Raw genomic sequence first — 23,800 nt, forward strand, 5'->3', positions numbered from 1 at the left:
GCTTTTACAATTCCTTTTCGAAAAAACCCAAGCTCTTTACCAATAAGCTTAGTTCTCTGAAGGTTTACCAAATGCGAAGTCCAGCTCTTCTGCTTGCACGAACAAGGCCTAGAAGGTGGGCGTCTTAATCTAGCCCAGAGGTTCTTTGCCTTTTAATGTATGCCAGCATCCCCTGGAGGGCTGGTTAAAATGCACATTAATGAGCTCACCCTGAGTTTCTAATTCAGCAGGTCTGGGTTAGGGCCTGAGAATTTTTCTCTTCCCAGCTGCTGCTGCTGCTGCTGCTGATTGGGAACCACGGCTGCAGCTCAACATCCCTTTGCCAATGAACACTTCTGTGCTGAACACGCGGGACATCGGAACGCTGTGGCCACCTCTAGGTCACGGTCCCAAGGACATCCATGTGGTGTTATGGAACCAGATGGTTAAAAAAAAAAAATCTACAGTTTCAAAACTTCAAACGTGTCTTTTAAAAAGCAATTCTGGGGCGCCTGGGTGGCTCAGTCGGTTAAGCGTCTGACTCTTGATTTTGGCTCAGGTCAGGATCTCATGGGTCGTGAGTCTGAGCCCTGAGTTGGGCTCTGTGCCCAAGTGCGGAGCCTGCTTGGGATTCTCTCTCTCCCCCTTTCTCTACTCCTCCGCTGGTGCTCTCTCTCTCTCTCTCACTCAAAATAAAGTAAAAAAATAAAATAAGCAATTCTGGTGATTTGAAAAATATCAGAACTCTCTAAAAATTAAGCTATTTTTGCCTTTAATTCTCATTAGAAATCACATTTGTTTAAGACTTGCTAGATTTTCACATGAACTTATTGAAAGCATATGTCTCAAAAAGGTTCCAAATAGTAGTCTAAATATCTAAGCTGATCTTGAATTGTCTACCATTAAAAACTTATCCCTCACTTATGCAGGTTGGAAAGATCTTTATATTCTTATCAGTGTCATTGGCAGAAGAAATGCAGATGGCTTAATTACAAAGGGCTGATAACCATGAATCTCAGAAAACTTTTTGTGTTGGCGTGTTATTCCCCTAATCCTCGTCTTTGCCAAATTTCCCTCCTATTAGTGACAGAATGTAAAGTCCGCATCATTTTCATCTTCTGAATTAAACTTTAAGTGTTCTAAAACATAGACTGTTCAATGCTCACAGACTAAGGGCCCAGATCTGTAGAAGTCTCATAAAAACTTTGGACGATTTCATTAATCTTTTTTCTTCCCACTGTCAATTCCCTAGAAGGCTTTATTCAGCCCAGACAACATTCTTCAGACCTACCATCAATCTTATTTTTTCCAAACTATTTTCCTGCTTTGTCAGCATTCTCTGAGCAAAATTTGCAGGCCCAACAAAATACAAATGTTTTCTTCTTGCTACAAATGTTTAGCAAGTGAATTCAACCTTGATTCCCCACCCGCTCCCGCCAGCATTAGGAACCCTAAGAAGATCTATTTTTTGTGTAAGTGAACCTGGTATTAACACCTCTTAATCAAGACCGAATTGGGCTATAATCATGCGGATCACTAGACTAAACCTCTCATTTTATGTACCCAACTTAGGCCTCAGGATACAAATCCCTTTTGAAAAGATTCAAGCCATTATATAGGGTAAAAATCATTGTGAGGTTCAGTCCACCTCTCAACTGGTATGGCGTTCAAACAGAAGACAGCATGTACTAATTGTCCTTTAGATTTTCCATCTGAATTAAACAGTTTGGAAATAAAATTACTTTCATTAACATTTAATATGATTTGGGAGATGTAAGGCTGCATTATATTGACCTTTTACTTCAAGTCGCAAGTGAATGGCAAATCATTACAATAATTAGATGAGATAGTTACTTATTAACCAAGGATCCAAGGAGATTCTGCAATGAAGGTGACGCAAATGTAATAATTTAAAAATAAACACTTTCACTAGGTCATAATTGAGTGAAAAATAAAATAAAGCCTTCTACAAGGTTAATTTTCATGACTTCTCAGAATTTGCTGACGACCTAAGATTACAGTTTTTCAGATATAGTAGATTAAAAAAAAAACAGCATTATTTTGCTTGGAAGCACAAAGTACGGTCCTCTCCCCTCCCACCACGAAGGGATTTAAATATCCTTAAAATTTGTTTCAATCAACTTTGCAAATACTACATAGTTGAATCTCAATAGGTAGGAAGAGAAGCTGAAGAGAGATACAGTAAACACTTCTACTGAGTTCATTTCTTTTTTTTTTTTTATTTATTTTTGGGACAGAGAGAGACAGAGCATGAACGGGGGCGGGGCAGAGAGGAGAGAGGGAGACACAGAATCGGAAACAGGCTCCAGGCTCCGAGCCGTCAGCCCAGAGCCCGACGCGGGGCTCGAACTCACGGACCGCGAGATCGTGACCTGGCTGAAGTCGGACGCTTAACCGACTGCGCCACCCAGGCGCCCCTACTGAGTTCATTTCTAATAAATTATTGGTTCTCTTGTTGCTTTTGGAGGACTGATTTTTCATTAGAAACATAAGCAGCTCTTAAAATACCAATTAGATAGTAGGTGTATCTTGCAGTAAAAGGAAAAAATATACCTGAACCAATGCCAACCAACCAATGAAAACCCCGCAAAGCCCTAGGTTACTATGTGGGAACGATACAAAATTCAGGACACTTGAGGATGTGTTAACAGGTTGCATCCCCAGAATGATTTGCATTGCTTCTTAAGCAAATAAAAACAATCTGTTCTGCAGCAGGCCAAATTTCTCCATGTACAATGTCTAAAAAGCAATTTTGTTGTCAGTCCAACCAAACATTCTACTGCTGACCTTTAAGAAGAATAACACAAAAGCCAGAAGAGTTTGTCTCTTTTCTTGGGGGTATTTCCATTATAATTAGTTGTCTAAACAGTTCTCTCATTACTAATAATATTTGGTGTGTTTTACTTTTCTGACACTTTGCAGGTAAAATATCTCTAAGGAAGTTTGAGAAAATATTTTTGGAAATGTTTCTGTTATATCAAGTCAACGAAAGGAAGGAGGAATCAGATTCTTGTCCTGACTATATTATTTGCTTCCTAAGTGATTTCTCAACCTATCTGTCATTATAGAATTATAGAATTTGAGCTGGAAGAGATCTAAGAGGGTGCCTTATTCAATAGATAAGAAAAAAGGATCCCCTGAAATTGAAATAGCTTGCCCAAGTTCACGTAACTAGTAAGAACTGTGGATCCAGGGAAGACTAGAACAGACCTTGGGATGCTCATGGTTACTGTCTCAAGCAATGACCACATTTCTAAAAATAGGTGTGTGCACATGCGTACACACACATAGAAGTAACCACGGCCATCTGTATTTTTACCGCATGACCAGTAGCTGATATACATACGATCAACAGCATTATTACACATGTTGATTAAAATACAATTTATGAAACTGGGGAGTAAAAATATTAGTGTTCAATTAGCATAAGATGGCCTGTTTTTGCTAAAGATAATGCAACACTCCATCTTTATGGTTTGTTTAAATATAGGGCTTTAGAACTTCATAAGCAGTTTTATCATAGGGTCATGTCAGCTTGATATGATATTTTTACTCCTCATTAATTATATACTGATATATACGATTCTCTAAAACATCTTAAAGTCGGCTGATCTAAGAATTTACAGGGTACCAGGCGGGTCTGACTTAGATGGCAACCAGCTGACAGGTAAAGCCCTAAAAGAGACAACCTGCCTGCAGCTTTCAATGCATGTGTGGACTAAAACATGAAAACGTATTCTAAGAATTTAGGTCACTCAATTAAAATCCTGAACATATAGACACTGGGAGACAGGTGTATATATATATATATATATATATATATATATATATATTGTAAAAACATCTATGTGAGGACATTGATTAGAAAAGTAGAAAAAATTAGGCCACAGAATTGTTTGGATCATGATTAAAAAGATAGTAGTTTTTTTATTCCCCTCGAAACATTATACGTTTTGATTCAATTGTAGACCCACGTGTGACATTTTTCTTTTGATTCTGTGATATAGCGGGAACACCTAGAGAGGTTGTTTTCCTACCATTTTTGTTTTCTCTTAACTTTAGTGTTACTTCAAATTGAATTCTTAATCCTGATGCTACCGACCTGACTTGTATTAATCTATTCTGATGAGACTTCCATGACTTTGTGTGAACATTAGAGAATCATACTTTGTCCTTGTTCCTACAGCTACCTTCACCGTAAGACAAAAACAAAAGTCTGTATTATAAATGAACCATACATACCATTGCTATAGTTATAGTAGACCCACTGCCCACTCTTGGGTTTTGGAAGTGACACAGGTGTCTCTTCAGCAGGAAGACTGTAGAATCTGCATTCAACGAACAGCCGTTGGATAGTGTCATCTTCAGTTACTCGAGAATCATTAAGGCTTAGAGCTATGATCTCAATCCGAATTTTTTCTGATGGCTGTTTCAAGAGCAGAAACAAAAAACAACAAAGAAACATAAAACAAATGAGCAGAAACCCATTTCCTCTTTTTCACTATCAATTTTAAATAAAACATGAAGGCCAATGGGTTTCTTTTTTGGAACACATTGTACACGACTGTGTAGTTACACATGATAGATTATTCACGACAGAGAGAGAGAGAATGAGATTCTAATGCCCCAGGGTTTGAAGTTAACGGTGTCATGGCAATAGTCTCCTGATTTACATTTGAGGCTATAAATACCCCACTAGGAGTCTATCAGGGCCGAAGATTATGAGATCTTCATCTCCGATTGCTTTCAGAATGACAAGTATCACTTGGCCTTGTTTCAAACTATGTAATGAAGTACATGTTTATCACTGCTTTTATTTAATCTATTGTACCTGAGAAAGTTTCAGTTATTTAGAGATCAAAGCCTGTTGAATACTTCATAGCGATTATGCTAGTATACGTTGCTATATGAATCCATATTAACTAGAGCAGAAACTATAGTCCATTTTCTTATATATTCTGCCACAACATATTTCATTCAATAAGTAATGTTTTCAAACGAGAAAAACAAACTGTCTACCTAATTTAACACAGGTTTCCTTGTGATTTATTTTTTTTACCTCATTTTTACAGATTTAATAATTACAAATAACAGTTTTACTGGGTAATTTTCATTTCAATCCTTACTTAATACATTTTGGTGTCACAGACATTATTATACAAGCCATATATGTTTCCTTGAGTGATGACTTAAAACAAACAACAGTCTATGACTTAAAAATTAGATCACACCAAGGTAACTCCTCCCTTAGAACTGTAAAATTTTTTACAATTTTAAATTTATACTTCATTCCCTTTTACTAAACCCCTCTTTACTAAATTCAGAAGCACGCTAGAAAATCCTGAAACCAGGACCTGTCTATATGGCCAACTTTTTAGGAACTCATTGTCAAACATAAATCAGTTGTGCAAATTCACCATAGTGACTACTTAGATGTTTCAAAGCATATAATATAATTAATCAAACTGAAAAGCATAACTATCCTATTGTAAAAATATCCCCATAAAGAACAATTTCTATTGCTGTCAAACCCCCTCAATATTTGATGAAGTAATTTTGCCCCATTCTTTCAAAAGACATTTTCTTTTATTATGTATTCTAAGACACTTTAACTAAAAACCCAAATCTGAATATTTCAATAAGGTTATTTTATTATTCAGTAGATTCATGGAAATTTTACTAGGATGACAGAGAAAATTCCACACCATTCTGTCTCCACTAATACAGGTACAAGGCTGCAGCTGGCAATATTACTAGGATTAGCATAGTATGATGAAATATTTAAAGGAAAATTTTTTCTAAAACCTAATAAATCAAATGACTGCCAAATGTCATTAAAGTGATGGTCTTTGACTTGAATATGCTTTTCATATTCAAATTTGAAAAGAAAGAGATGGAAGCCTGGAAAGGTTACTCGGTTTCAACTAATAACCTCGAGCCCTCTCCGTTCACGTGCATAAAAAATGAAGTTGGCTCTATTGTCTAACCTCACTTCAGAAAAGCCCTTCTCTGCTTGCTGAAGACTAACATGGGAAAGAAAATATTTTAAGTGATATTATTTTTTCCTTAAAATGCATCGTGGTTGTCAGAATACCACATGCGCACACACATTTTATAATTCTGGTTCAAATGGAGCACCATGCATAATTAAGTCTTTTTACATGCCTTGTAATTTGAAAAACTCAGAATTGTTATAACAATAACATCTTATAAAATATTCCTGCCTCGGCACAAAAGAATTAAAGGAAAATAGCCACCGAGAGGCAAAATGGTTACCTCTACGTTTGCAGAGAAGAATTTAAAGTTGTTTAGCACAGAACCCAATGAAGAGACAAATGAACTTATAAATAGCAGGGGAATCAAATTTATTTAACCGGTTATTTTATTAATAATATATTAAGTGTACAATCCCCATATAAAAACTTGCATTACTGTAAGGACAAATTTAAGTTATCAAATAAGACTATATACAAAAATAGAATTCTAAATGAAAGTAGATTACAGCCAAAGAAACAAGCAAAAACATCAATACCAAACAAACCAAAAGAAAACCCATCATATTCAAATAAATTTAAAAGAGCTTTAAAATTCCTTACATAGCATCATCTCCTTTCTGGTCCAGTTTTTTATTGTTATTCCCCCTTGAGCCTCATTACCTCTATCCCATGTCCCTTAAATTTTCTAATATTATGTATAGAAGTTATTAGTTACCATTTCTTTGTTTTTTTTTTTTTTAATATGTATTTATTTTTGGGATAGCGCAAGCGGGGGAGGGGCAGAAAGAGGGGGACAGAGGATCTGAAGCGGGCTGTGCGTTGACAGGCTGACAGGAGCGAGCCCGATGTGGGGCTCAAACTTACGAATGGTGAGATTTGAATAACTTGAGCCGAAGTCGGACACTCAACCAACTGAGCCACCCAGGTGCCCCTTTTGTCTTTTTAAAAAATGTTTACTTATTTTGAGAGAGAGAGGAGACAGCAAGTGGGGGAGAGGCAAAGAGGGAGGGAGAGAAAGAGTCCCAAGCAGGCTCCATGCTGTCAGTGCGGAGCCTGATGTGTGGCTCGATTCCTTGAACCGTGAGATAGTGACCTGAGCCGAAATCAAGAGTTGGGTGCTTAACAGATTGAGCCAGCCAGGCGCCCCATCTTTGTTCTTTTTATGCTACATAAATCAACTTAAAATAAATTAGAAGACGGATAAGTTCCAAATAGTATATATCCAGGGAAGCATGCTCTGTCTGAATAAAGAATTTTCTGAACATTATACCTTTTGGCTACTGGGGCTAGCCAATTTATTTTTCAACATTGGAACAATTCTGGTTGTGTTTTTGCCTCTGTGAATCAAAAGTTCAACTAGATTGTAAATAAAGATTTTGAAGATTAAGAAGTATATCAGCTGTCTGATGGTTCAGTCAGACAACTTCGTGTCAGAAATGAACTCATACCCTCTCCCCTGATCCCATTCATCCTCCGATATTTCCCACCTCAGGTGACATCACCAGCCACCTGGCCACCCTACAGCCAGGAGACCTCGGAGCCACGGTTGCCATTTTCATTTTTCATACCCACCACATCCTGGAGATCACCCATCCCTATTCATTCCACTTCCTGAACACAATGATTCATCAGATTATTGAAAGCTTGTGTTTCAACATTGTATCAGCTATTGGGGATAAAAAGACAAAACAGGATGTGGCTTCTCTTTTCATTTTTATCTCTAGAGAAATTTGTTTAGGTTCTCATCTGATCTGGGGGAAGGACCCACCCAACAGCTGCCTAGTGTTAGCATGCAGTTTGACGGAGTAACAAGGGAGAAATGAGAAGAAATCATGAAAGAGAGCTGGTCGGCAAAACTGGACGCAGATGGACGGTACCAGCCTATAAACTCAGGGATGCAGGGACTCGAGCTACCCTGCTTATGACATCACTGCTGTTGGCATGCAGCACACACTCAGAAACGAAGGGATCTACTCTCACGGCTAGAAGAGAGGCGAGGCACTCCTGCCCCTAATCCCTGGTCTGGAGTCTCAGCTGCTCTTCTTGTGGCTGAATTCTCTCCCTAAAAACAAATCAGGTATCACCCTTTCTGCTTGAAAGCCTGTTAACTTACACTCTAGCCATTTTCTGGGACCAGTGGTGTGCTGTTTATATAGCTCAGGTTTTTTGTATCTGAAATCTTCTCCACCAGACAAAATTCTACTTATTTTATGTCCTGGGCCACACATGCTGTCCTTTTAGGATAGCATTTCTACTCTCCAAGGGTGAGCTGGTTCCTCCTCTGGGTCCTTACTACACTTTCTAGTCACGTTATACTTAATGGATTTTTTTTTTTTTTTGGCCTATCTGCTTCTCTGTAGACTGTGAGCTCCTGGAGGCCAGAGCCTTGTCTTATTAATCTTCTGCTATTTAACATCCTATCTGGCACATAGTAGGCTCTCAATAAATACTTAAAGATATGGAGTCAAGGGAGGCTGAATATTTTTTATATATTCAGAATATCTTTTGTATATTGCCAGTAAAAGGTGTAGCTGCATTTTTTTTTTTTTTTTTTTTTTTTAGGTTTTCTTTTTTAACAAATATTTGTCTCCCGTGTTTTGGTAAGTTGGTTATTACTAACTGTTGAAAAATATATAGAAATCTTGCTGTTTAAGGTTTCAGTTAAATAAGAGTATTTCAAAGACAGGTCAATATTGTGGAACTGAGATGGGAGGTTACTATTTTTTGAACTTTTCCGATTTTTCATAATAAAACAATGAAAAGTTCCACTAGGAGACTTGCAAGGGATAACCATACACTGATTCAAACAAGTCTTTGCAGTCAGATGCATCATAATGTCTGTTTAGGATCTCTAGAACAAGACAATTGTACTTCTGTAGGGTATTGGTAGCCTTCACATGTAGTAAGTTGGCCACATGGTATAGGCTTTAGGCTTTTCCTGTCTTCTATTCTGTATGTGTGAACGTTTGTTACTAAGTATGATGTTACTTTTGTCTTGTTCACCAAGTGCCCTATTTACATCTCTAGTTAGCAAGATGTTGATGTTAGCATATAAAAAAAAAGCATTTAAAAGTCGACTGTGGTGAACAGAAGTAACAGAAGTCACTCAAGTAAGAACTTATTTTTACTTGCCTGTATAGATGGACACACCATACTGTGTGATTGAATGATCTAGAAATGTGATGACAGCTTGTATTACTCGCAGAGAAAAAAAGTTAAAAGTTCTCATGATTTTGGCTCAATTCCACCATTGCTTCCTGACTGATGCTAATTCACTTTTTAGGCCATATTTTTCTACAGTATTTACTTAAGCTTTTATTGGCATGCTTAAATTTTTTATGTTTTACTTCAGAGGATCATGCTGAATTCTTCCTCTGGTTTCAAGCATCAGAGCAGTCACATTGGAGTTGAATTGTTAGGCTTCTAAAAACTAATTATACTTGACAGTCCTTAAACATCGTATCCCTTAACTGAGGATGGCCTATGATAAAAGTTTTCAACTTGGTTTAGTCCATTAGATTTAACTCTAACTCTGGTGAGATTACATGTGAGTTTTATTTCATTCTAAATTTCTACAGTGAATAAGCATTTCCGTAACTTTAAAAATGATAAAGTATAGAAAATAATTTGGCATATTCAAGTACTCAACGTCTAAAACAGATGTTACCATTTTGCTGTATCTGATTCAAACTTTTTTTGTTATTACTGTTGAAGAAATGAAACATTTCAGTTAGATACAGGTAAAGCCCCTACCTCCTAGTTCCTTTCTTTCCTTTCTCATCCCCCCATAGGTAACCACTATTCTTAAGTTGGCATGTATCACTCCCAAACACGCTTTTATATTTTCTACAACATAGGTATATATCCATAAACGACACAGAGTATTGTTCTGTTTTTAGGCTTTATATCAGTGGTATCAGCCTCTATTAATCATTTTGCAACTTGTGTTTTTTTTCACTGAATGCTATATATTTTTAGATTTATTCACGTTTATAATTAAAATCCAATTCCTATATATTAACTGTTATATAGAATTCCATTTATATTGTATATATAATCTATAGTCCACTTATTTCTTTACTGATGAACAATCCAGGTGTCCACAGTTTTTTGCTATTACAAACAATGTTGCATTCCTTTATGTTTTCTTGTGTATGTGAATGATTCTCTTAGAAGAATTGCTAAGGGATAGATGTGAGAAATTCAAATTACTCCCCAAATGGTTACATGAATTTACATGGGTATTACATTTATCACCATAAAAATGTGTTACATACGTATGTGTGTATGTGTGTAAATAAATATAAACAAAGCCTACCTATAGGAGTAGGCAGAACTTGGTACTATATAGCAAACTGATAAGATATAAAATGGACATGGAAGGTTATAATCTATGTCTATGCCCTTTAAGAGAAAAATTTTAATTGGGGTGAGTTCTAAAAAAAGCTCACCATTGGTATTGACAGAGCCATAGGTAAACAGGGTAGGAATGCACACTGATTAAAAGTGATCCTTACAACTTCCTTCTTCAGGCTGGGGGTGGGCAGAGTCATCTCAAAAAAAAAAAGTCCTCCCAGGAGAGCCTGGGGGGCTCAGTCAGTTAAGCAACCAACTCTTGGTTTCGGCTCAGGTCACGATCTCACGGTTTGTGAGTCTGAGCCCCACATTGGGCTCTGCACTGACAGTGTGGAGTCTACTTGGGATTTTCTCTCTCCCTCCCTCTCTGCCCCTGCTTGTGCTCTCTCTCTCTCTCTCTGAAAATAAATAAATAAACTTAAAAAAAAAAGTCCTCTCAACTCACACTAGGCTCTAAAACTTCCCCTTATTAGGAATCATATCCATTCTTCATACATGTTTTGATGGAAAATATTTGGTTTCTTAAAAGCTCTTTGGGAGAAAGAAGAGTAAAGAGAAACTCAAACTGTCAAGACAATAATGTTTTTAACAAACAAAAGCAAAAAAAAAACCCAGCTTTCATCAGTGGCAGTAACTTATCTTTTCTCATGTGTTCTGTGAAAGACCCATATTAAACAATTAATGTAAATACCGAAACTTCAGTGATGGAGATCAAAATGGTGCTCGAGTTAAGAGGGCTTATTTTTAGAATACTGTCATGGTCTCCCTTATACACCATGAAAATTACTGCATCTATAATGGTCAGCAAATTACAGAAGCTTGTTACCACATGTTCTAAAGCAATGGTTGGAATATTTTTTCCTGTCCTAATACACCTGAGGGATATGACACATTTCCATCATTAACTGTGGCTTACTATGGCAATAATGTGAAGGAAGGAGAGAATTTTAAAAATTACCCTCAATTTCAGGTGATTTTGATATGGTATTCCACTTTCACCATCATTGAAAACAGATGTTATAGTACAGTGGTTCTCAATTTTGGCTGCACATTAGTATCACCCGGGGAGCTTTAAACAAAATTCGGATTTAGCTGATCCGGATGGAGCCAGGCCCTGGCATTTAAAAATGCTCTCTAGGTGATCTGAGTGTGCAGTCATGGTGAGAAGTACCACTTTTCCCTAAAGTTGTTCTTAAACTCTTAGCATGCCCCAGAATGACCTGAAAGGCTCAATAACACACGGATTGCTGGGCCTCCGTCTCTGAATTTCTCATTCATGAGGTGTGGGGTGGGGCCCAAGAATTTGCATCCTCACAGTTTCTGAGGTGACGCTGACGCTGCTGGTCTGGGGACCACATTTTGAGAATCACTGCTCTAAACCAAGAAAGATTCAACGTATATTTTTGTTGTCCCTTTCTAAGATATTGACAAAAAAGCTTCTATGATATTCATATGAAACTGTTCTCTAGTTATTATTTAACATTTTAGTACAGACTTAGCTTACAAATTATTTCCTTTCTAGAAGGAGTCTATACTCATCATTAAACATAATCCAACAACAGGGGCACCAGGTTAAACGCCTGACTCTTGATTTCGGCTCAGGTCACGATCATGGTTTGTGGGTTCGAGCCCATGTTGGCTCCGTGCTGATGGTGTGTGGCCCCGCTTGGGATTCTCTTTTTCCCTTTCTCTCTGCCTCTCCCCTGCTCACTCTCTCTCTTTCTCAAAATAAATAAATATACTTAAAAAAAATAAGCCAACAATATAAATCCCAAAAGTAAAATATAAAAGTTCCTTGTTTTCGGCAATTTTTTGCCAAAGGGGTTGGCAATTACTTTTTGTATAATTTTTGCACCACAGGCCATATGGTCTCTGTTGCAAACACTCAACTCTGCTCTTCTAGAGTGAAAGCAGTATAGACAATAGGTAAATGATGGGTGTAGCTGTGTTTCAGTGAAACTTTATTTACAAAAACAGGTAGAGAGAGGGCTGGGATTGACACATTGGCCATAGTTTGCTGACCCCTGCCCTGACCATGTCCCAGAGATACTCACTGCTAATGGTGTTTGGACTATATATTTCTAGACATTTTCTTTGTTTACATAAACCTAAATGTTGTGTCTGTATGCTCATATAAAAATGTGTACGTATGTGTATATAAATATTCCTCTTTCTTGGCTTCTTTGTAATGGAATTTTCAGTGAGGTGTAATTTCTTCACCATTGGTTTGGCAAAGGTGTGATGTGAGGAAGCAGGAATTTTTAGACGTTGTTATTGTAACCAGAAATGTTTGCATTAGCAAAAACTGAAAGAAACCTAAGGCTCCATGGGACACTCAACCAACTGAGACACCTAGATGCCCTCACCTAAAGGTCCTTCAAAAGGGGCTTATTTAAATAAATATGGTATGGCTATGCATTGCAGTATTATGCATCTGTTAAAAGAAATGGGAATATACTACTATGGAAAGATGTCCATAGTATATTAGTAAGAGATAATTAAGTTGCAAAACATAAAAAATAGTTTTGGAAGAATCTACCAGCAGAGTAATTCAACATTTCTGGTTTCACCTAAAATATATTTTGAAACGTATTCTATCTAGCTGAAGCGTCCATATGTAAAACAGCGGGAGGGGCTTATTTTACACATTGACAGGATATCATGTTTGATTCTGAAATCATTTAATAAGTTTTTTAAAGTTTACTCATGTATTTTGAGCACGGGTGCATGTGCGGGGAAAGGGCAGACAGAGAAGGAGAGAGAGAGAGAATCCCAAGCAGGCTCCAAACTATCAGCTCAGAGCCCGACTCAGGCCTTGAGCCCGTGACCCATGAGATCATGACCTGAGCTGCAACCAAGAGTCAGACATTTAACTGACTAAGCCACCCAGGTGCCCCGACTTAATACTTTCTATTTTTATTCATTTTTAATTTTTTTTAACGTTTATTTTGAGACAGAGAGACATGCACACACGAGCAGTGAGATCATCACCTGAGCCGAAGTTGGATGCTTAACCTAATGAGCCACCCAGGTGTCCCCTGATTTAATACTTTTTAATACATGAATTCTAAAAGTAGTGAGTTGCTTTATGCATTTTGCCTTTCAAATCTTTAAAGCATATTTTGCTGAACATCATTATTGCAGTCACCTGGGAATGCCAGCTCATATTGTTCAAGAGGACCTGGTTTCCAGGTGGAATTGCAATTTCGCCCAATTGAATATGGCAGTTTTTACAAAACTGCCATTAGTAGAAACAGAGAAAGAGAACGATGTAAATACGCAATGCACAGAAGAGTCCGTTGCTCTTTCAGAGTGTGACTTCCCATTCTTACCTGTGGGCGCACTTTAAGAAATCTGTGAATTGATGGACATACATTTCATAGTGAAAATGGAAAGCTGCATTGCTTAAAAGATAAAACTAGAAACACTCTGAAAGGAGGATTGTTAATTCTTTTTTTTAGTGTCATGGCAGATGCAAATTTTTGGTTTTGATGTCTATTTTAAGGACCTAAAACAAGGCTTTTAATCAATGTATTATACATCAAATTGATACTGTTAACTTCTGATTATTCAAATTAATAAAATATTCATAGAGAAATGTCCAAAGTTTTACATTTCTCAGACTCCCCCCACCCCACTTAATTATCATGCCTAGAAGCTTTTTAGTAAAAGAATCAGTCGTCAGGCTGACGGAATCTGACAGGCCAGCAAGGCCCAATTACACTGGTGCTCTGTGGCCCTTTGATGTCCTGGAAACGAAGAGCGATAGGGGCAAATTGGGTAGCACATTATGTTAATGACTTGATTTAATCCAGCCACTAAACTTTATGTAGCCTGTTAAAAAAGATGCTAACACTAATTATGCCACTTTGGAAAGAAAAGGAGGGGACAAGCATTTCACTCTGACAAAGTGAAGCTCATAAATGTTGTAAATGAAATGAAACAAAATGAAGTAATCTATGATTAATTATACATCACAGACATAAAGAAAAGAGGAAGAACCAAGTAATATGTCTAAGTCCTGGGAAATCTGTTAGATTCCTTTTAAGGATCAACATTTCTAAGAAATAACTGTGAGCTGAGAGATTCTGAAACACGCAAGGAGGAAACTGGGTGATCTTCAAGTGCTTATACAGTGTAGCAGGTAATTCAGATTCACAGTGTAATTGGCATAAATGATACTTATCTAGGATACTACTTTAGTCTCAATTCTGTGACATGAGAGGGTAGAGGCAATTGGTTAAAAAAATCTCATCAAATGGGGGGAACCAGAGTAGGGTTCTCTAATTACTTTTTAATTAGTCTCTGTGCCTCTCTTCTTTTAAAATTGAATTCAAGAGTGTAAACTCCCTAAGAGCAAGAGGATTATTTCTCTTATTCACTGCTATATTCTCATGGCCTAGAACAAAACTTGGAATGCAGCAAATACTCCCCAAATATCTGTTTAATGAGTGAGTGATCTTCCCCCTCCCTTAAAAGCCCTTATTGGCCGCTCACAGAACTTTAGGATAGACTTCAGCCTCCTTCGATGATACACGAGAGGCCTCAACGCTGAGGACATGTCTACCTTTTCAGCATATTCTCCCGGGGCCCTGTAGGTGTGCCATAGATGTAGTCCATCCTAAAACCATTCTGAATTTCCAGAACAAGTTATGCTCCACATTCTAATTGTTATGCTATCATTCCTCTGTCCTGAAATGACCCCTCTATGGCTCTCACTAACTCCTCATCACCCTCAACACTTGGCTCAAGCTTCACTGACTTTTGGAAGTCATCCTTGATGAGGGTCCCTCATGCTGTTGGGTACCTGCTTGAATGCTCCTATAGCAGCACCCTGTGCATTCTGTTCCCTAGCTCCGACCACCTTACGTTGTGACTGTGTTTCCTTGCAGACTGTGACTTCTTTGAGGCCAGGGATTGCTTCTTTTCTGACACAGAGTAGATGCTAAGGAATATAGGAGTGTTGTGATAATTAAAGGACATGTTACGCACGATGTGCTTAGGTCAGAAGCACCATTCAAGTCGTCCTTTCCTTCTGATGAAAGCCATGTGTCACTGTCCTGAAAGTGCTACCTGAAGCAGTTCTTAAGGAAGATGTACAGGAAGAAATGTCTGATTCCAACATGCACGCTTACTGTGCTCGGTGTAATGAGAATACATTCTTCATAAAATGATGTGATAGTTCATTTTATCTGTCAACTTGACTGGACCACCAGCTATTCAGACATAGGTCAAACATTGCCTTAGGTGTGTCCTTGGAGTGTTTCTGGATAAGATTAACATCTGAGGTGGTAGACGGAGTAAAGCAGACTGCCCTCTCTAATGTGGGTGGGGCCTCCTCTAATCAATTGAAGACCTAAACAGAACAAAAAGGAGAACAAAAAGAGAGAACTCCTCTTGCCTGTTGGCCTTCACATGCAACATTGGTCTTTTCCTGACTTTGAATGTGATAATGGAACACACTGACTCTTGTTGGGTCTCTGCCTGCCTGCTCTCCAGCTCGAATTTGTACCACTGGCACTCCAACTTTTACGGTCTTCAGACCCAGACTGGAGCTACACCATTGCATTTCCTGGGTCTTTGCCTTGCTGAATGCAGATCCTGGGACTTCTCAGTCCCCACAGTCACGTGGCTCAATTCTTTATAATAAATCTTTCTATATGTAGACATTTATACATATATATCTTATTGGTTCTATTTCCCTGGAAAACCCTAATACAAATGGCTATCCACACAAGGGGCCCATTTTCCCTTTAATTCCCATTATCACAATTTTCTAATAGACAGCATAGAATTTCTATTCATCAGTTTGATAAACAATTTCAGGTTTGATAAAGCAAAAAAGCTAAATTTAATTGAACTAAATGCTTTATCAAAAATGTCCAGGAAACCATACTCAAGATTTCTTCCTTGATTTATTGATTTTGAAGAAAAAAGACTCCATATATCAGGATGCATGGGTCAGGTGGTATTATAATTAATAACAATGGTAATAAAATTTTGGACAGATGAACTATTCTGTTTGCATTTGGGTTTGTTCTGCAAAGAGGTTAAGCTGAGAATTTTAAGAGTTGAAAGAAGTATTCCAATTCTTACCCAAAAAGTAGAAATTCTAAAAAAAGGTGTACAATTAATCATTTCAGGAAAATTAATGTAGATGAACAGAAAAAGCTAGAGCCTTTTTACTTTACTTACACTTACTTTATAAAAATGCCCCCCCCCCCCGTAAAATAAAAAATGCCCTGCTAAGTGGTATACTTCCCATGTAAATTAGAGTACAATTTTCTTTTCAAAATTTGAATTTACATACTGCTTTTCATCAATGTGCTACAAAACACGTAAACACTATACAGGATCTAACAGGGTTTAATTTTTTGGCAGAAATGAAATAACTTTAATAGTTTATCAGTGGACATATTTAGATATGAATAGTGTATGAATTCACATTTGCAAGCTATTATAGTTTTGAATGCAATATCACATTTTGAATTCTTAAAGTTGAGATGTGATTTAACATACCTTTGTACAATGGTTCTGAAAAGGAGTCAGGGAAGTCAACTGGTTTTATCAATTAACTTTTAAAGCTACTATTGTTAGGTATTGTTAACATGTAAGCCAAACTAACTCTAGAAGTTATCACCCATCACATTATGAAACTACATATAAATTCATTTTGTACTAGATGATTGTATGGGTAAGATTGTGAAAATACATTAGCATTTTCCCAGAAATATTTTTGCCCAAAGATTTTCATACATGAAGACTGATACACTACGAATGAAAACAACTTTATTTCACAATTTTCTAGCTGGCATCAAGTTACTGACCTGTTTGATATTCTCGGAGACAGGACCAGGAATAATACACTCATCACTGTCAGACGCTGATCTCTCTTCCTCATCTGTTAAAAAATAAAACTCAATAGTTTAAGTCTATTAAAGCAATTATACCTTGTAAAATGGACAGAAATAAGCATATGTCATAAGGACAACCTTAAAAGAACAATATGATAATTATGTCTAGACCTTTTTTAACAGCAAAGATATTTACTTTTACATTTTATTTCATTTATTTTAAAGGTTTATTTATTTATTTTGAGAGAGAGAGAGAGAGCAAGGCAAGGGAGGGGCAGAGGGAGAGGGAGAGAGAGAGAATCTCAAGCAGACTCTGTGCTCTCCACGCAGAGACCGACATGGGGCTTGATCTCATGAGCTGTCAGATCACAACCTGAGCCGCAATCAAGAGTAAGACACTTAACCGACTGAGTCACCTAGGCGCCCCTAAATTATATTTCAGGAAAGAGAGAAAAAAAAAAAAACGACTGAAAATTCCAAGTTCAGTTTTAGTAGAAACAAAGATAATAAAAATATAGCTTGTGAAATTGAAAAAATAATCTTTAAAAAGATTTTTAAAAATATTTGTTTATTTTTGAGAGACAGAGAGACAGAGCATGAGCGGGAGAGGGGCAGACAGAGAGGGAGACACAGAATCCGAAGCAGGCTCTAGGCTCCAAGCTGTCAGCCCAGAGCCCGACGCGGGGCTCGAACTCACGAGCCGTGAGATCATCACCTGAGACGAAGTCAGACGCTCAACTGACTGGGCCACCCAGGTGCCCCTAAAAATAATCTTTTTAAAGAGAACAGGGTAATAGGTGTTTTCTAACAGCCTAACCAATTATACTGTGCAAAAAATCAAGTTAGTATTTAAAAGCATCTTTAAAATTTTTTGCAGTCTTGTGGCACAATTGACATACAATAAACTGCACATATTTAAAATGTAAAATTTGATATTTTGACATATACATAATTCTGTGAAATCATCACAATTAAGATCGTGAATGTATCCATCACTCCATAAGTTTCCTCGTGCCCCCGATAATCTACTCCTATTTTGCATCTCTCTGTTCCTATTTGCCCTTCCCCAGGGAGCGACTTCAATGCTTTGTCACTATAGTTTCCTGTTCCAGATATTCACAGAAATTAAATACTGTCATGAGTTGTCTTTTTTGTCTGACTTCTTAGTTTTAATTTTTAAAAAGTTCATTTCTCTAGAATAATCCAGATGATAGTATAACACCCACAGAGAATATGAAGTTATTTAAAATATAAACTGGACACGTGGTCAGCAGTTCTACTTGGATGCTAGTGGGGCACTCCAAGCCGAAATAAGAAGGTGTGCAGTCGTTCCCCCGACCGTAGCTGACGAGACTGAACTCTGTCCCATCGTTTCTGTCGAGAGATAGGTATCATGAGGTAGATCCACTGTTAAATGAAGATGCCCTGTAGGCATACTCTTCTAAAAAAAAATTTTTTTATGTTTATTTATTTTTGAGAGAGAAAGAGAGAGAGCACGAGTGGGGAGAGGGGCAGAGAGAGAGGGAGACACAGAAACTGAAGCAGGCTCCAGGCTCTGAGCTGTCAGCACAGAACCTGACGCGGGGCTCGAACCCACGAACCGTGAAACCATGACCTGAGCCGAAGTCGAACGCTCAACTGACTGAGCCACCCAGGCGCCCCAAAGGCATACTCTTAACAGATTAAATAAAGCAAAGAAGGAAATAATGTTAACTTAAAAAAAGGAAAAAAAAAATCACCTTCTGGTTCTAGTTCCTCAGTTATTTCTGTTTCATCTTCTGAAGAAGACAAACTTCGGTCTGCAAGCTGACCCTCAGAGAGACAAGACACATCATCATCTCTTCCTTGTATTTTCTCAGTATTCTCTTTTACCTTCGTTACACTGCTTCCTTGAGAAACCTGAAGAAATGAAAGCACACTGATACACTGTTGCTTAGATCACATGTATACATACTTGTTGAAGCACTGGATTAATAAAGCATGCAAGCTTGAGACTTAAATATATAGACAAGCATTACACATAAATGATTCGTTAGAAAACAATCACCGAAATTGTACAAATGATAATATGTGGATATATGAAAACGTTATTATAAACCAAGAATGAAAAATGCATTAACATCAAAATGACTTTTACAGATTACTCTAATTCATATATCTATTTACTACCTGCTAATATCAGCATAATTGTAGCTGTTACAACCCTTGTCATATTTTTGGTCCTTCTATTCCCAGGAAGTTGTACACAAAAATAGGATAATGCTATGATTTCTTGATCCTGTTAATACAAAGTCTTTTAAGAACCAAATAAACCTTTTGAAAGAATTTTAATGCAAATACATACCTCAGGAATATGTGAAAGAGTTGGCATATTAATTTCTATTTCTGGTGTATGCTCCACTTCTGATGAAATTTCCTTCCCATCTTCAGGAGAAGTAGTTATCTCCTTTTATTGATGTAAAAACATGCATGTATGTTATTTTGCATTTATTACTAAATCTCAAATCATCATCATCATCACACACACACACACACACACACACACACACACACACACGTATATACATATACATGTGAGTAAATATCGTAGGTACCCATCTGTCCCTAAATTTAGTTAATGTATTTCAGTACAATGGTTGCTATTCATCATGGTATATACACAATTTAAGAATGGCAAGTGTAGTTCACTGAAGGACTGTTTATAACTGAAAGTCATGCAAATGTCCAACAGTAGAGGGCTAGTTAAGTAAGATACGGTACATCCAAATACCTGAGTTCTTTGTAACCATGAAAAAAATAATAACATAGATCATTATTAGTACTTACCGACACTCTCACTGCCACTGACATTGCACAAGTGCACTGACACTGACAGAGTGGTACTTACTAACACCGAAGAGAGTACGCAACACAGTGTTGGGTAGAAAAGCTAGCTACGGAACAATACATATAGTTGTACACGCTTTTGTTAAAAAACAAACAAGCCAACAATGTGTATACTCCCATGGGAATAAGTGTGGAAGAAAATTCACCAAAATTCCATCTCTGACATATAGATTTGGGGAAACTTAATTTTATTTTTAATGTTTTTAAATTTTCCTTTGTATTTTTTAATATTTCTATAATGATTATACATTACTCATGTAATAAAAAAACTGCATGTACTAGGATAGATAATGTACATTCTATGATCAACATTCTTTTTTAACTGTATCAAAAATCAATTTATAATCAATCATTTTCCAGGATTTATAAACTGATGTGTATTTTTAAAATACAGCTTATCATTTTTGCTATTTTAAAAGTAAACATGTCCAATATAGAATATATGAAAGATAGGGGTGCCTGGGTGGCTCAGTCAGTTAAGCATCTGACTCTGGCTTGAGGTCATGATCTCATGGTTCATGGGTATGAGCCCCGTGTTGGGCTCTGTGCTGACAGCTCAGAGCCTTGATCCTGCTTCAGATTCTGTGTCTCCCTCTCTCTCTGACCCTCCCCTGCTCACGCTCTGTCTCTCAAAAATGAATAAACATTAAAAAATATTAAATAAGACAAAATGTGAAAGATAAACAAGAAAACAAAAGAAATTAATACAAATCCATATTTTCATTACCCAATGATAGTATCTGTTAATAATAGATTTCTTTTTATTTTTTACCTTTTTCTTTATGGTTAATTTTTAATGCAAATAAAGAAATCTCTTGGTTACATAGTAGTAATTACATTATAAATACAATATATCCTGTTACATTTAAAAAACCCTTAATACCACAACATAAAATTTTCTCTTGGTATGAAACTTTGGGTAAACATAATTTTTAATAAAACATAATATTAAAATAAATGAGTGTATCATAATCTAATGAACCACTTTACTAGTGTTGGACATATAACTGGTTCACCATTTTTAGCTGTTGTGATGAACGCTGCAACAGACATCTCTATGCACATCTTTTTTATATTTATGATCATTTATGTAGGAATCAGGCTACCTGTGTTCGAATCCCAGATCTAATACTTTGACCTTGAGCAAGTTACTTAAGCTCTGTAAACATTACCTTCCCAATCTTTAAAAGGGAATAATTCTAGTATGATCCTAAGGTTGTTGTGAGAATTAAATGAGTTCAGTGGCCATAAAGCATTTAGTTCAGTGTCTGACACATAATAAGCACTCAGTAAGTATTAGCTATTAAATACTGCCTGACTAGTAATTATTGAATTCATTTATTTAGCACATATATATGAAATGCACTGTATATGCCAGGTATTTTTTAAGCTCTGGGTGGTGGCTGTGTAGCTATTCACTGAGCTGTGTGCTTAAGATTCATGTCCTTTACCTATGTGAGAGATATGTCAACTACAAATAAGTTATTATTTTGTTAAAGTCCAAAAGACATGATGATGGTAACTCGAGTGGTGACAGTAGAGATGACTGACTACGGGATATGTTTTGGAAGTATAGCTGACAGGTTTTGTGGATGAACTGGATGTGGGATGTGAAAGAGGAAATGCCAAAGGGATGACTTTGAAATTTCATGACTGTGCCACTGGGTGAATGGTCAGTCATTTATGAGAATGGGAAACAATGAAAGAAACATTTTGGAAGAGGGTTGGTGAGATGACATCTGGGTTTTGACATGTGAAGTTTAGGTTTCTACTAGACGTCCAATGCATATGAAATAAGCAGGAAGAAAATAAATCTGGAATTGGGCAGCGAGATCAAGAGTGAAGATGCAAATATGGGAGTATCAGCATCTAGATGTTGTTCCAAACTGTGAGATTGGTGGTGACTGGGTGGCTCAGTCAGTTAAGCATCTGGCTCTTGGTTTCGGCTCAGGTCATGACCTTGTGGTTCATGGAACAGCGTGGAGCCTGCTTAAGATTCTCTCTCTTCCTTTCTCTTTGCCCCTCGCCTGTGCTTTCTCTCTCTCAAAATAAATAAATAAACATTAAAAAAAAACCCCAAACTATGAGACTGGATAAGACCTCTGAATGCAGATACAGACTGAGCAGACGTCTAGGTCTGCAGTTTAAATGTTGAGGCACCTCAATCTTGAGAGATTTGGTCCAAGGGAATGAGAAAAATAACTGGTAAAGCTGGAGGGCAAGAAAGGAACAGTGTTCCAGAGGCCAAGTGAAGAGGAAGCGAGTATTCCACTGTGTCAGATGTTATGGGGAGATAAAGATGGGACTCAGAATTGACTATTGGCTGTGGCAAAGTCAAAGTCATCATGACCTTAGCACGGGTGGTTGAAATGAGGATGAATCAGCCTAGAGTTCAAGAAACAGTGCGAAGAAAGGATGACAGAATTAAGACAACTTTTTGAAGAGATTTTTTTTCCCCATAAATGAGGACAGAGGATTAAAGCAGTAGCTGGAGACACAGATGGAGCCAAAGGAGGGTTTAGATCAAAGAGTAAGAAGAATTAACATTTCTAAACCGTGCCAAATTATTAAGCTAACATTTAAAGGAAAAAGAAGCATTTTATTCACTGGTTTCCTTTGAAATCAGGTAGAGTATATTATAACTATATCATGTCTTTCAAATACTTATTATGGGAGAAAAAAATTAGTATTTTCAGTGTTTACTACTTACAGAACTCTGATGTGGTGTGATATCCACAAAAGATACTTTCTTATCTACAGGTGTTAAACGCTGTCTTGGTTTAGGTGTTGGTGCCTAAGATAAATCAATACATTAAAGTGAGTACGATAAACATGCACTTAGATAAGACTTTAGCTATTTTTTTCTTTCTTTCTTTTTAAACGATTTCTTTAGTGCTAGAGTCACGGTTACTCACAACTATTGTGCTAATAGAGGATGTTGGAGGTAGTTTTTGAACAACTTTTGACTCTTCTTTGTGTATAAAATTTCCTAAGTCTTCAGTTATAGATCCACTTGGTGGAAGGTAAGCAAATTTCCATTTCAATATAACATGGATGGTTCCTGCAGGATGCTTTTTATGATCTGTTAACTCAAATATTCCTGTCAAGTTATGAAAAAAATTTTAATTAATGCTAGAGTGAAATTTTGTTACCATAAGAATTAAAGAAGAACAAAGAGAACTACCCCCGACTTTAAAAATAATTTTGGTTTTTACTCACACCTCAAATGGCTTAGAGAATAAAGACAAAATAATCTATGATAGGTTCATCTCTCAAGCAGACTGCTTTCAGAAGTTAAGGTCTCAGTGATAATACTGACTCCTAGATGAGAAAATTAACTTATAAATATTTTAATTCAATGAAATTAAATTCGGAGATTATTCAGAGTTCTTAGCCTTCTGCTAAGATATTATCTAGGTTATAGTTCAAAAATCAACCTTCATCTTGACTTGAATATTCTTGCAAAAGACTTGTCTCTATAGAAAAATATATTAGAACTTCACAAATTCAAGTAATTTATATATCAAAGGAAGACTTCATATTACCATATAATTTTATGATAACTTTTATCATAATTTAAAATATATTTTACTGGGATTTGTTAAATTATTCCAAATTAATAGCAACACAGCAAACAAATGTCCATAAAATAAACAAACCATCTAAAATAGTAATTTTAAAAAGTATCACCTAGCTGTAACTGTAATA

The 23,800-nt window shown here is 36.8% G+C and overlaps 1 protein-coding gene across 6 annotated transcripts in view; it reads right to left on the reverse strand.

Annotated features, from left to right (window-relative positions):
- RPGRIP1L (RPGRIP1 like) overlaps positions 1–23,800 on the reverse strand; it is a 96,088-nt gene that overhangs the window by 15,956 nt on the left and 56,332 nt on the right. For all 6 annotated transcript variants that reach the window (XR_007455645.1, XM_049621134.1, XM_049621135.1 and 3 more), the window contains 6 exons: positions 23,008–23,192; positions 22,803–22,886; positions 19,551–19,652; positions 18,946–19,105; positions 17,180–17,253; positions 4,243–4,426 (listed from right to left, as the gene is read on the reverse strand). Coding sequence is in view for 5 of the 6 variants with exons in the window: in XM_049621134.1 (XP_049477091.1) it covers positions 4,243–4,426; positions 17,180–17,253; positions 18,946–19,105; positions 19,551–19,652; positions 22,803–22,886; positions 23,008–23,192 (789 nt within the window). In the remaining variant the exon portion in view is untranslated. The remainder of the gene's footprint in view (positions 1–4,242; positions 4,427–17,179; positions 17,254–18,945; positions 19,106–19,550; positions 19,653–22,802; positions 22,887–23,007; positions 23,193–23,800) is intronic.

The sequence above is a fragment of the Panthera uncia genome, assembly GCF_023721935.1.
Source record: "Panthera uncia isolate 11264 chromosome E2 unlocalized genomic scaffold, Puncia_PCG_1.0 HiC_scaffold_19, whole genome shotgun sequence".
NCBI lineage: Eukaryota > Metazoa > Chordata > Mammalia > Carnivora > Felidae > Panthera > Panthera uncia.